General features: G+C 32.5%; 1 protein-coding gene across 2 annotated transcripts in view; it reads left to right on the top strand.

Moving 5' to 3' along the window:
* Nucleotides 1–2,491, top strand: part of Mbs (Myosin binding subunit) — an 88,185-nt gene extending 85,694 nt beyond the window's left edge. For both annotated transcript variants that reach the window (XM_017618939.1, XM_017618932.1), the window contains one exon: nt 1,743–2,491. In XM_017618939.1, coding sequence (XP_017474428.1) covers nt 1,743–1,829 — 87 coding nt within the window. In that variant the 3' untranslated portion in view covers nt 1,830–2,491. The remainder of the gene's footprint in view (nt 1–1,742) is intronic.
* Nucleotides 2,492–14,990: the final 12,499 nt, after the last annotated feature.

The following is a 14,990-nucleotide window of genomic DNA, read 5'->3' as shown; positions in this document are numbered from 1 at the left end:
GTTTTTAACATATTCAATATTGGCTTGAAGTAAAACCGACCGCATTTGGCGGAAAAAAAGTGTCTTCCATCATCCTCGTATTTAGGGTATTCCTTTTAACCTCAACAATTGACAAGAATTTTTTCAAACTCGTCTAAGCCTTCAACACAGAAGGATTTTTGGCGTCGCTGAATCCAAAGCAGGTGTTCGTTTGACCCCATCAAGGTCATACCTACAAAATCAATCGCTAACAAACTAAGTCAGGGTGCCTATAGGTTTAAATAATCGCTAAATCAGAATTCAGGGTTTATTTGGCCCCATAAGGTTACGATCAAGTTCAGTTCAAAGTCAAACATATAGTATCCGCCGTTAATGGACTATACCAGATACATATAGGTTTTTGCGAATTTGAATCAGATCACGATCAAGGCCAAACCTACAAACGATAGCCCAAACCCGCAAATTCTAACCTTAGATTTGGATTCAGCGACTCCAAAAACGTATGGTTAGTAAGACTGGTCTGGGTTCTGGTAGTATTTTTATACCTGACCGCACTTGTTCACAAGGGTATTATAACTTTGTTCACATAACGGTTGTTTGTAACAGGCAAAACGAATCGGGATAAATATAGAAAAATGTATACATAAATGATGAGAATGAAATGAGAAACTTTGTACGTGCACTTCTTTCGGGCGTAGGACGGATGGTATTGAAAATGGGCAAAATCGGACAATAACCACTCCTACCTCCCATATAACGGTAATTTTCAGAAATACGAAATCTTCGATAAATCAGTAAATATTAAAGCTAATTTATTCAAAATTGATGCTTGCAACAATTCTTTAGCAAGAAATACATTTATGATAAAATTTTNAATTTTGGAAAATGGGCGTGGCACCGCCCACTTATGATCACATATATGTATCTCGGTAACCGTTCTACCAATTTGTACCAAACTCGGTGTGGTTATTGTGCCATCCACACAAAAGCATAACGTCGAAAATTATTGAAATCGGACTAAAATTACGGCCGCTTTTCATATAACGGAAGTGCTTGAAAATTCAATATTTCGAAATTTAAGGACGCCAATTTACTTAAAATTGATACACCCCGGCTTACCATGTAGCGGTAGCTTTCGGAAAGGTGAAAATCATATATTTAATACTTGTGCCGGGTATTTAATGTTCGGCTCCGCCCGAACTTAGACTTTCTTACTTGTTAATTTTTATTTTTTTTTTATTTTTTTTTTGTGGAGCTGCGTATTTCACCCTTTTTCATGAAATCATAACATACATACATATATCTTGAAAAAAAAAGAGCCAGTAAGACTGGTCTGGGTGGTGGCACTATTTTTCGAACTTTTTTTGTGTTTTTTTTTTATCTTAAGAAAAGGACCAAAAAATTTGATGTATCTACCTTTTTTATTATTCTTATCCTACTTTTCTATTTAACTGCATAATATAAAGTTCAAAGTTTGTTGCAACTATTGCTAATTTTTAGTCACGATTATCGCTAAATAACCCAATGCTCGCTCGCCGCTCGTTCGTTCGCAATGCCGTTTCTTATTCACTATATATTCGTTATTTGCATAGTAAATTTTTGAAGTTTATGGACGTTTCGTTAATTTTTTTTCCCCCAAATATGGCATTACTGTACTTTAATATATTGTAACTGTTATTACATAAATGTGTTTTATAGAAATAATTCGAGCTTGTTCTAATAACTGTTTCTATTTTTTTTTCTCTTTCTTTCTCGTCTAACAGCAATTGGAAGTTTACAAAACGGAGAATCAACGCCTTAAAGAGGAAAATGGAGCGCTAATTAGAGTAATTAGTAAATTAAGTAAATGAAATTAATTTTAAATTAAATTTACAGAGTTACAATGCAAATTTAATGTTAATTTGAAAGAAAAGAACAAATAACAACAAAAAGCAATCCTAAACAAATTCGTTATTATACGAGCAGAAAGTTATTATTATTATGATTATTATTATTATTTTTTAATTTAAATAAAACTGCAGCATAGCAAGAAAAGGTCTTAACTAAAAGCCTAAACTTAGATTAGAAATATTCTTATATAGCGTCACTGTAGAAAAAGAAAATATGTGCTTGTGTTTGTGCCGTTTGTTTTTAGGCTGCAGGATTTGATATTTTGGATTGTACAATAATGTAAAAGAAAAAAGAAAAACACTAAAATGTTTTATTACACTTTATGACTGTTTTAAGTTTTATTAGCCTAGTGTCAAGCACTGCGTTACAATATTTCATATATACATACATACATACATACATATAAAACGTACATACGTATAAATATATATATATATATATAAATACATACATACATGCATACATAAATTTAATTGTTTGAAGTTTTTAAACGCGTTTAGGCGATCATTTAATAACACACACACACACACACAGACTCATATACCACATGCATACATACATACAAACAAACATACATACATTTATTGCGATTATCACACCGATGATATTAGACAAAAGGAAATAAAAAATTAAGAAATCTAGATTCTATTAAAGTAAATTTACACACATTCATTAAGGCAAAAAAAAAATTATATAGACGTACGTGCATATACATATATACTTTTACCTACATACTATGTGTTTGTATCGTATCAAATCTAATGTATGTAACTTAATAACGAAAAAAAAACTACAATATGTTAAACAAAAAATAGAATTATACAAAATGTAAACAAATTTAGCCACTAATGAAATCAACTAAACATCAATTCAACTTTAACACTAATATACATACATATATTATAATACCAGCTCATACTATGTATACAGACAAAGAGACACGAGAAAAACAATTCGCTAAGCATTTTAATGTGTATGTATTTCCAAGTATGTATGTATGTCGAAATCGATTTGTTGTTAATTCGTAAATGAATAAAATGTTATAATTATATACTTACAAACATACATGCATACATTTTTACTACATATTCATTGCATCGGCATTGCGGCAAATTTGCGCGCATAAAAGTACATAAAGAACATATTGCATAAATGATTATTTAAATACATAAAGTGCATACCTACAAAAACAAGAATATTTATTTTCTCTGTAATTTCGACCAGGAACGTGAACCGGGTGACAAATTTGGTCGCTTCTTCACTTACTACTTTTTTGAATTTCAAAGTGTTATTTGGTTTATGCATCCGTTTTGAATCACTGCGAACTGAGTCAAAGCGCTTTATGTGTCGGTAGAAACAAGGTATATGTATGAATTCGTTATTTTTATTCAGCAATAATAAAAAAAATACACACATAAAAATCAATACACACGCGAAACTAGGGGGTAAATATATCGTAACTGCGTTTTTAGTTTTTCTCCCTCGACATCAGGATTTTTTTAAGGGACTTTGAAATTTCCAATAAGTAACAATATGGGTATCAAATAAAAGATGAAATTTTGTAGACTTGAAAACTATTTAAATTTTTGGTACGCAAGGACGAATAGGTACTGAAAGTGTGAAATGGTACTTTTAATGAAAAATTTACAGAATATCGATTTCAAAGTCCTTTCAAAACAAATCCTGCAGTCGAATTCTGATAATCGCTACGCTGAAAATTCGTCGCCAAAATTCTCTCAGTGGGGCCGTAAAGTATACAACAACAACAACAACAACAGTATACTACATGGAAAAGTAACTGATAGAATGTGTCAGAAGCCAAATCTGGCAGTAGAAGGTGCATGTAACTAAATGTTGCATGTTTTTAGGGGCGCCTGATATTATTTTGGAGATTTTTGGCGATCAAAATTAGCTACCGAATGTTGGCATTGCGCTGCTGACGTCGTGGCATACCAGGCCAACAGTGGGATTCTAAATGAACAGACAATGCTCCTAAAATTATGCAACATTAAAGCCGAAGAATTTCAAAGTCAAATGCAAAAATGGTAATTAATATTTATTTGAAGACGTTGCATATTTTTTGGCAAAGTTGTAATTCATTTACCGGTTACAAAATGTTTATAATTAATGCAGAATAGGCCTTTTGGTGATGACTTAGAGACCCACCATTTTATTGACAGTGCTTTGTAAAAAGGGGCGGAGCGAGTTACTGTTTTTTTTTTGCCAGCCTCAATGATAAGAAGGTTGAGACAGTGAAAAAGTAAATCCCTAGGGTTGTTCTATACTGAAAGAAATATACCCCTATTTTTTATTTTGAAATCAAAAAATATTTAATGTTCGCTCAAAGCGCTCAAAGTTTTCCATGTATTTTATATGAAAAAAAAAACTTTTCATAGAAATGGTATAAAATTCTTAAAAATCAATCGGCGGTATCACGAATTTCACCTGAAAAAATATTCCCAAAAATTATATAGAAAAACAAAAATAATTTTTCCCAATTTGTTTTGTTTTTTTTGCCTGTTAAATTATAGGAACGATTTATTTCCATGGAATTTGGGTGGCCATTCGAAGGCTCATATGTGCATGCGGTCAAATAAACGCTAAAATTTTGTGAGTTTATCAATTGGGAAATTTTTCTCGTCAGAGAACACAATATCCGTGAATTGGCCTCTTTGGAGCAAGTGTAAGGTTTGAAGCACTTAACTTGCCGAACCCTGCATGACAACATTCATATATTTTTTTTTTTTAACTTGAATTTTGTCTTTCGTCACTCGCTTTAAACATTTAACTAATGTACTATGTATTTTTTTGCAAAAACCCGAATTATAAATAATTTTATTATATATAATTTCATGGCGGTCAAAAGTGGAGGAATTGTGTTTTTTTTTTAATATTTACAATGTTTTTCAAGCTACTTTCTTTTATGAAAATATAGTTAATGCTTTAACAAAAACCTTATAAATCCAGCTCTCAAACTTTATACATAATTTAGGAAAATTCCACAAATTTTTATATAAAATTTGAGCATTTTAATTAGAATTTCTATACAAAATTTTGGTATGCAATTACAAGGATTAAAAAATTTTAGTAAATTAAGTGCAAGTTTTGAGCGACTAAAAACTCGTACTGATTTTTTATTTTTTTTTGCTGGTGGCTTTTCCTGGCGTTGATTTTTTTAAATTTATTTCGCAAATGGTCTTGCGCATATTCTTTCACAAGAAATTCATGTTTATATGGAAAAAAGTGCAAAAAGCCGTCAAGAAAAAAATATTATTAAAAATCAATGCGATTTTTTAGTCGCTCAAAACTTGCACTTATTTTACTATAATTTTATAAGCCTTGTAATTGCATACTCAAAATTGCATATAAAAATCCTGATTAAAAAGCTCACAATTTAGACAAGAATTTGTGGAATTTTCCTAAGTTCTGTAATCATATGCCTACTAAATAGTAGATACATATGTACATACATATGTACATACAGATGTATAATAAAGTAAATAGCATTAGCTCACTTTTGTGCAACGCCAATATGCCCATCTAATCACACACGCATATTTGGTTAACGTCAATGAAAGGGTATACTCACATCTGAAAACCCAAAAAATTGACTAGTTAGTATATGAATATGTATGGATATGAACATTTGCACATACATTAATATAACTCGTATACATACGTATTGCTTTAAGTAACATCTTATGTATCACTTTTTTAACTTTTAATCCTATTTTATACTTACACATAGGTATGACTTGATTTAATTACGTTATTTTAATTTTTGTTATTTATATACATATACATTTTAAATTATAATAATTACATACTATATAATGAATACTACATACCTACATAAATACATAAAGAAATGCAGTCTAAATAAATAAGTAAAGAAAGTTAAAGAGAAGCGCATTAAAGCTCCGTGGCGCATTAGCTTGATTTATTGACGAATGTAATACAAACAAACATACATACATACATATGTAAAATAGTTATATTAACATTTTGTGAAAATTAAAGTACGAAACTTAAATATATGTGATCGATTAATTAATCCTTTATGTGTTTTAATCCACTTTGAAATGAACTCTGCTGCATTTGTAACAAATCTTTGGCTGTGGTAAGCAGCGTTGCCGATAAATCGTCAATTTACCCCAAAAAAATCGTCATTTCCATTGCAGTGGGGGCGGGTTCCGAGTTGATTACTTTTAGAGCTGGAGCGTCGGCGTCCATCCGAACGACATGGCCAAGCCAGCGGAGTCGCTATATATTTTGATTCGCTGTAAAGCTCATTAAGCATACAGCAGAAGATCTACTCTTTGTGAAATTAATTAAAATCATGTGTGTGAATCAACAGATCAACATTTTTTTAACACTACATTTTTTTGCTTTACATTTGCTTATTTTACATATCGATGGCTGAGTGGAAGATCGACCTATCTCGGCAGCCAGTTCGAAAACGCCCTATTTCAGAAAATTTTTGAGCAAAGCTCTATTTCAGAATTTAGTTGAAGAACGCCCTATCTCACAATTTTATTGAAGAACGCCCTATTTCAGAATTCGGTTCAAAAACGCCCTATCCCAGCTGCCTCTTCAAAAACGCCCTTTCTCAGAATTTGATTGAACAACACCCTATTTCAGAATTTAGTTGAACAAAGCCCTATCTCAGAATTTTATTCAAAAACGCCCTATCTCAGCTGCCGCTCCGAAAACGCCCTGTCTCAGAATTTGATTGAACAACGCCCTGTCTCAGCAAATGGCTCAAGATCGCCCTATCTGAGCTGCCGCTTTAAGAAAGCATTATCTTCAGTATGGTTTTTATTCTTGAAAAAATTGGTGCAGTGGAAATAAAGTTTATTTAATTATTGAATTATAAAACTCATGATACATTTCAGGAATTATTCGTTTAGTACACATCTCTTCCAAATCTTTTTTTTTCTCTTTATCCAATTCTAGTCGATTGTTATAGGCTTGTGTGAGAGATATTGCTTTCCAAGTGACTTTTTCGTTGGAATCAATATAGGTTTTGCCTCCTCATCATAATTGTATTTCACATAAGCATTGGATTCATTCGGCAGCACTGATATTTCTCTCAAATTCATAACTTTAATGGCCTTCCAATTTTCGTCATTTGCCAAGGCACGAAAATCAAAAATTTCTGCCTGCGAAACCTCCTGGACAATATATTTTGGTCCGTTTTTTTTGGCGTTCTTCATAATTTTACACCATTCCTCTTGTGTAAACACTTTTTGATTTTTACACGAATTTTCGGTGACAGGTAATAAGGTCAATGGAAATAAGGTCAATTGACTTTATTTCCCACCCTGGTGCGAAATAAAGTCAATTGACATTATTACCTTTTCAAAAGCGAAATAAAGTCAACAAAAATTTGGAAATAAAGTCATTGACGCTATTTCCTCATTCAAATGGAAATAGCGTCAACAATGCTTAAAGTATGTCGATTCATAGAAAAAAATGTTGTTCTTACAATAAACATTGCCCCGTAAGTGTTGTTTTTTAATAGATGAAAAAGGCTTTTGCCAAATCCTCAGTGTTGTGATATTAATCCACACACAATCATGAACTACCTCCAATTGATTCTATTAAAAAAAGAATATAAATTACGAATATGTAAAAACACGATGCGAAAAACTAAACGCCTGCGTACAGCTGGAATACGAGAAATATTTGAAGAAAGAGTGGAGAAATGATCCATAACATGCAAAACATTTTTCGTTTCTACAAAAATAAAGCGAACACTATTAAATTGAAGAAACAGTACATGTCCAAAAACCCCGGAGGAGCACTGAAAGAATTCTGTGTTTTAAATTAGCATATTTTGAACGAATTCGGAATGTCTAAGGTGGAAAAGAACCCAACCTTTCTATAAGGAAACAATTCTAGAAAAAGAATTTTCTTACACTGTATTCATGTCTCCGCCAGCAGTCATTTAAAAGCAGCTAAGGAGAACGACGACACTATTTATTAGATGGCACATTCAACGAGCCAATGTGCCAAAATGCGGGTATAAACAATTATTGATTATTTAATATCGGAACCGAGATCATATAAGTTAATGGATTGGTTTTCACACACTTTTGAAACACAAATTATATGCTTTTTTACTGCAGACAAGTTGTTGCCTCAAAACACAGCAGAAATCTTCCAATCAGGGCTGCCAACTTATGTTATGAGGTGCCATATTGAGGATAAAAAAGTGCCAAAATGTGCCAAATAGAAAAATAAAAGTGCCAAAAAAGGTGTAATTCCTTTTAATCATTCACATTTAGCAATAAAATAAAGCCACATTTTCAAAACAAAAGTGCAATGATAAAATAAGATAAACCAGTTGAAAAGCCTTTATAAATTAGAAAATTTTAGTTGAGAAAAAGAAGTGCACGCAAAGGATTTCACAAAAATGTATTGAAATGTTATTTTTTTAAAAAAGTGCCATTTTGGCACTTTGTGCCAAATTGAAAAATTAAGTGCCATTTGAAGTAAAATAGGGACAAATGGCACGGTTTGAGCCAAGTTGGCATCCCTGCTTCCAATAACTTACAAATATAAAAATGTGAAATATCGAGGGCTTGAATTCATTAATACCCTCTATCTGCAATTTGCACAAAAACTAATTTCTGATTTTAGAAACCATCTGGGACTTATTACCTGTCGTTATATAAGGTAGCATTAATATCACTGATGACAGTTAAAGCTTAGGTGGATTTTTATATCAGAATCTCATCTTTGTGAAAAGTGTGCAGATAGGGGGTATTATTGAATATAAGCCCTCGATGTTTAAAATATATAAAAATGTTATTTCAACGTATACAAAAAATTAATCTACCTGCGCTACAGCACGTCGGGAGACGGGGAGGGGGGGCCGGGGGGCCCGCGGCGTAGCGTGACGCGGTGTGCGCGTCGGTCGCGCGGGGTTNCTTTAATGGCCTTCCAATTTTCGTCATTTGCCAAAGCACGAAAATCAAATTTTACACCATTCCTCTTGTGTAAACACTTTTTGATTTTTACACGAATTTTCAATTGTGGCATGCATAGAATCACCTTCGTTGTAAGTATGACCTTTCTCCAGGTACCTAAAAAGTATAGAAAAAATTTGTTGGTTAGGTTAAATGCATTGACATACATATTAACGGGTACTTTTGTAAAAAACCGTTTAATTTCAACGAGCTGCCTGGCATTGTTCTTGTATTACTGATCAATCACAGTGAAATATCATTTTATTGCAGTAAAAGCTTATTAAAAATGCAACACACTTTNGTTAAATGCATTGACATACATATTAACGGGTACTTTTGTAAAAAACCGTTTAATTTCAACGAGCTGCCTGGCATTGTTCTTGTATTACTGATCAATCACAGTGAAATATCATTTTATTGCAGTAGAAGCTTATTAAAAATGCAATTTGCATTGAATTGCTTAAAAATTTAATTTACAATAAATGTAAGTGAATCTACTCTTGATAAAGTAAAAACTACTTTAATTATATTAGCGTTTACCTGTGTGTTATTTTAATATTAAGTATAGCAGAAAACTTGTTATACATTGAGAAAAGTATCTTGTTCCGATTCTGTGCTCCGCAGTTATCACTATAAAACCTAAAATCTTTAACTCCAGAAGCTGACTTTTTTTTAAGAAATGAAATAAACAGCTACTAATTTCGTTGGCTCCTTTGCCACCCACCGTTTCATTCCACACATAGCACGAACCTTGGTGGGTATTCATTTCATATATAGTGAAATTATAAATATTGAGCTTCCGCTTGTAATAGCTCATAGATACATTAGTTCTAGGGGTTGTCAAGGTTTGTTCCATGTCAAAGCAAGCTGTGCAAATAGTTGGATCTTCTTTTGCTTGCTCTTTATCTTTTGCCATCATCTCTCGAGCTTTTATTTTATTTGAAATATGCTCATCATGCTTTTTAGCACAGGACATTTTATCTATTTCTGACATCTGGTCATATGCTGTGCACTCATCGCAAAGATCCTTTTTTGGTTTGTGAAATTCTATATTATACTGTGTGTTGAAAATTTCTCTGTATAGATGTTCAGACACCTGCTCTGTGTTTTGTTGTGCCATCAATTCTTTGTACATTTCGTACATTTTTTTTAAACATAAACTTTCACTTAAGTAGCGCTTATTGGTCATTTTCCTACAATAATGCGAATCTATTGTCGGATAAGATTCGATGTGCTCGTTGACCATGCGTCTAACAGTCGACGGTATTCGGGCTGGTCGATTGAGGTGTTTGCCCCGCTGGTCACTCTCAATAGCTCCTTCATTAGATTCCTGAATTTTTCTTGTGATAGTTTTAATCCACGAATTGCTTATTCCTACAACATTTATAATTATACTTAATGCTTATAAAATATATTTAAAAAAATGTTAGTAGGTAACACGTATAAAGACAAGTTTCAACCTTCGTGCAGTATTTTACTTTTGCAAAAATTTTGATGTTTTGAATGACAGTTATTAGAAAGATTTTGGGTACGCAGTTTTGCAGTATATTCAATTTTAATATATCGCACATCGTCTTCAAATAGTCACAACTCAAAATAATACCTAAAATTAAATGGGATACAAAATACTGCATACTCAAAATCTTTCTAGCATCAAAATTTTTACGAAAGTTTGTGGATTTTTTTAAATACATATTGCAAAAATGTATATAAAATGGTTAAATAAAATTTCAAATAAACCTACCAAAAGTATTCAAAAACATTGTTTTGCAAACTGTAACTGTTTTACCACATACGGTGAGCATGTACTTATTTGAAACCATCTTTCTATTATGAAGGCTAATCTCTAGAGGTGTTGCTTCAATATATCGCGCAATGTAGTCCCATTGGCGACTGTGATCACCGATGCTCCAAAACTCGGTAAAAATTGCGAGTCGCTGCTCTTCGGTAATTTTCTTTGAGCAAGAGAATCTACATACACCGCAGCCAAAACCCATTTTTCTCTCGAAAATTGGAGCGTCTGTTTTGTTCACCCCTGGGCTGCCTGAGCATTTTACTTTTTTGGCTTTCTCGTGCTTCCACTCAGCTGGCGTTCGTTGCCGCTTTCGCGTTACCCCATTCGCATGCCATTCTATTCCAAATATACCGCATTAAAAACTAGNTCTTCACGTGGTAGTAGCCCGCTGCATTGTAATGGCATGCGAAGTATCCTAGATAAGTACATCAAAATATTGTATAAAAAATATTGGCTTACTCATTTGCTGCAATTTGCCGGACGAGCTACTTCTTTCACTTGAACAAGATATATCGAGCAATAAGTAACCTAATTTGAGAAAGAATGATATATTTCATTCCAGCGACAAACTCGGTATATTAAAAACAATTTTTACCTTCTTCATAGCTTGGTTTCCCTTTAGTTTCATTATTATTTGGAATGGGGGCAGAATCTTCTAAATTTTTTGATTTTAAGCTATTAAAGATAGATGAAAAAATATCTGAAATGAGAATATAATTTAGCCGCTTCAAATTTTTTTAATTAATGCTATTTTACCTTCCATTGTAGATTCTTTTAATTGATGCTGTGTTAATACAGTGCCGGACAAAAGTATTGGCACAGAGAATTTTTCGCAATATATGCAAAGTTTTTTATTCTAATTTATTTTCAATATTTTTTAATAAAAATATAGTTCGTACTTCACCAAAAAACATAAAAACAAAATCTCTAAACTTTGTGCAAAACTCAGGAAAATTCAATAAATTTGCATACTAATTTGCAACTTCTTATTCAGATTTTCTAGAGAAATTCTAAGTATGTAGTTTTATAGTCCAACTAATTTTAGTATAACAAAGTGCAAGTTTGAAGTATCTAAAAAATTGCGTTGATTTTTGGACATTTTTTTAGTAGAAGGTGTTGCTCATTTTCTCCATACAAAAAATAATTGTCGAACATACTTTGTACGGAAGAACCTGACTGAAAAAAATTGCCAAAAATCAATGCGATTTTTTAGCACCTTGAAGCTTGCGCTTTGTTATACTAAAATTAGTTGAGCTATAAAACTGCATACTTAGAATTTTTCTAAAAAATCTGAATAAAAAGTTGAAAATAAGTATGCAGATTTATTGAATTTTCCTGAGTTTTGCACAAAATTTAGAGATTTCGTTTTTATGTTTTTTGGTGTAGGACGAACTATATATATATAAAAAATTATCGAAAATAAATTAGAATAAAAACCTTTTCAGATATTGCGAAAAATTCTCTGTGTCAATATTTTTGTCCGGCACTGTATGTAGTCAATTTTTTTAGAATATAAATTTTTGAGCGGAGACAATTAATAACTCGTTCGACAACGAATCTAGTAAAAATCAGATTGGAATGAAAATTTGAAAGACACAAAAGCAAAGTCTATATTGACTCCTACCAAAAAGTTAATGTGAAAACAAAATGCTTTCACAGTAATTATTTTCACTGTACCACAATTTTTTCAAGAATAAAAACCATACTGAAGATAATGCTTTCTTAAAGCGGCAGCTCAGATAGGGCGATCTTGAGCCATTTGCTGAGACAGGGCGTTGTTCAATCAAATTCTGAGACAGGGCGTTTTCGGAGCGGCAGCTGAGATAGGGCGTTTTTGAATAAAATTCTGAGATAGGGCTTTGTTCAACTAAATTCTGAAATAGGGTGTTGTTCAATCAAATTCTGAGAAAGGGCGTTTTTGAAGAGGCAGCTGGGATAGGGCGTTTTTGAACCGAATTCTGAAATAGGGCGTTCTTCAATAAAATTGTGAGATAGGGCGTTCTTCAACTAAATTCTGAAATAGAGCTTTGCTCAAAAATTTTCTGAAATAGGGCGTTTTCGAACTGGCTGCCGAGATAGGTCGATCTTCCACTCAGCTATCGATATGTAGATACACCGTGGAGGTTTATGGCAAAAAAATATTTTAGCCTCTAACTCATCATCTTCTAAGTAGTTGTATATATATATTTACTGCAGAAACAATAAAACGCAACGAAAAAAAAACTTATATTTGCCGAAAAATATGCGTGCGATAAGATTTCCGTTTCTCAACTAAGTCCGTATTTTTTTTTTCTCTTTCGTTGAACCTTGAAGTCTTACCCGGAATTTTACTGAACGTAATCTTACTTCCTTATAACAGATTTGAGTAAACAAATCTTATTACGCAAGTGTTAGAATTAGTTGTTGCATTGTAAAAAGTGGTTGTAAAAATTCTATTAGGGTATCATAAAAGAACTAGTTCTACACCTGCCATCTAGAGCAATCATAAGCGACTCGAAACGAAGTATTCTGAGCGCACAGCTAATTGTGGGTAAAATCTCTCTTGCCAGCCGTGTATGACACATTTGGGTGAAGAAAAAAAGTACTCTACGGCAAGCGCGTAAACGACCGTTTATAAATACATAGCATAATTTTTTGCTGCTTATTAAGTATTTGTAAACGCTATGAAGGTAAGTTTCACTTTTTCAAGAAGGGCGACAAATGTCCTCAAACACTCTTCTATGCGACCCGCAAATGACTCGAGAATGTTATGAATCGTCGAACAAATTGGCAAATACTGACTTCGATGCTACCCTACACATTCGTAGGTGCTAAAGACCCGACCGAAACGGCCAAAAGACACTTAGCGCGCACCAATCTATTGATGTGCTCCTTATCCAGCAGGACTGCGGGTGGGTACGCAAGGTTCTTCTCATCAAAAAATAAAGAAAGTGATTGGATATGGACTGATACCGATTCAAAATGGTTTAATTTCTAACTAGTTCGATTTGCTGCAAATTATTTGCGTACAGAAAATATTGTATGTATATAAAAAACTCATGAAAAACCCTGAATTGTAGACTATCCACGTTTGCCATAAAACTTTGGCAGCGACCGCCCATGACCGGCTATAAATGCGAATGATTTTGTCAAAATTTTGCACATATGTAGACCTGACGATTGTGTATATTTTTTCCTAGAACTTGTTGATTAGATATAAGAATAAAGTCCAAAAAAAATGTATTATCTCTCAAGATATCATCATAAGGTAATGAGTCTGAGTATCATAAAAATGTGATAGGCTAGCTATCATCATTGCGTTAAAATTTGCAGTATATACATATGTATGTACATTATCTTAGCGGTCCGGAAATACTTCTGTACGATAAAGTGTACGATTAGTCCCCGGTGAAGGCTATAAAACAAACTAGATTCATATACAGTGCCGGACAAAAGTATTGGCATAGAAAATTTTTCGCAATATATGCAAAGTTTTTTATTCTAATTTATTTTCAATATTTTTTAATAAAAGTATAGTTCGTACTACACCAAAAAAAACATAAAAACAAAATCTCTAAACTTCGTGCAAAACACAGGAAAATTCAATAAATTTGCACACTAATTTGCAGCTTTCTATACAGATTTCTAGAAAAATTCTAAGAATGCAGTTTATAACCCATTAAATTTTAGTTTAACAAAGTGCAAGTTTGAAGTATTTAAATAATCGCGTTGATTTTTGGCAATTTTTTTAGTGGAAGGAAATAATTGTCGAAAATACTTTGTATGGAAGAACCTGAGTGAAAAAAATTGCCAAAAATCAACGCGTTTTTTAGCAACTTCAAGCTTGCACTTTGTTATACTAAAAGTAGTATGCAAATTTATTGAATTTACCTGAGTTTTGCACAAAGTTTATATTTTTATAAAAAATTATCGAAAATAAATTAGAATAAAAACTTTCCAATATTGCGAAAAATTTTCTGTGCCAATATTTTTGTCCGGCACTGTATGTATTTAATATGAATCATTTTTGGTTTCGGTAGAGTAAAATTAGAAAGAATTTCTTACACTGATACAAAAATTACATAAAAAAACGCCGAGATACGTAAGTAAACTTAGTCGTAGATTGCGAATCTGTACACCATTTTTCTAGATGTGGTAATTATTCCCAAGATATTTTCATTTTTAATTGGCATTGCGAATGATAAAAAATTCAAACTTTAACATGGAAAATGTTACTCATACGTACGGTGACCACTCGTACCGATTTTGGTGGGACAGTACCGATTTTGAGAAAATTGTACCGCTGAATATTTTCCAAAAGTCGGGACGTATGTACGTATATTTAAGTGTCCCGATTTTTCATATTTGTACCG

Source organism: Rhagoletis zephyria, unplaced genomic scaffold, assembly GCF_001687245.7.
Source record: "Rhagoletis zephyria isolate East Lansing unplaced genomic scaffold, Rhagoletis_zephyria_1.1 Rzeph_scaffold_00035, whole genome shotgun sequence".
NCBI classification, from domain to species: Eukaryota; Metazoa; Arthropoda; class Insecta; order Diptera; family Tephritidae; genus Rhagoletis; species Rhagoletis zephyria.
The sequence above is the reverse complement of the archived record's forward strand: the minus strand, read 5'-3'. Positions and strand labels throughout refer to the sequence as shown.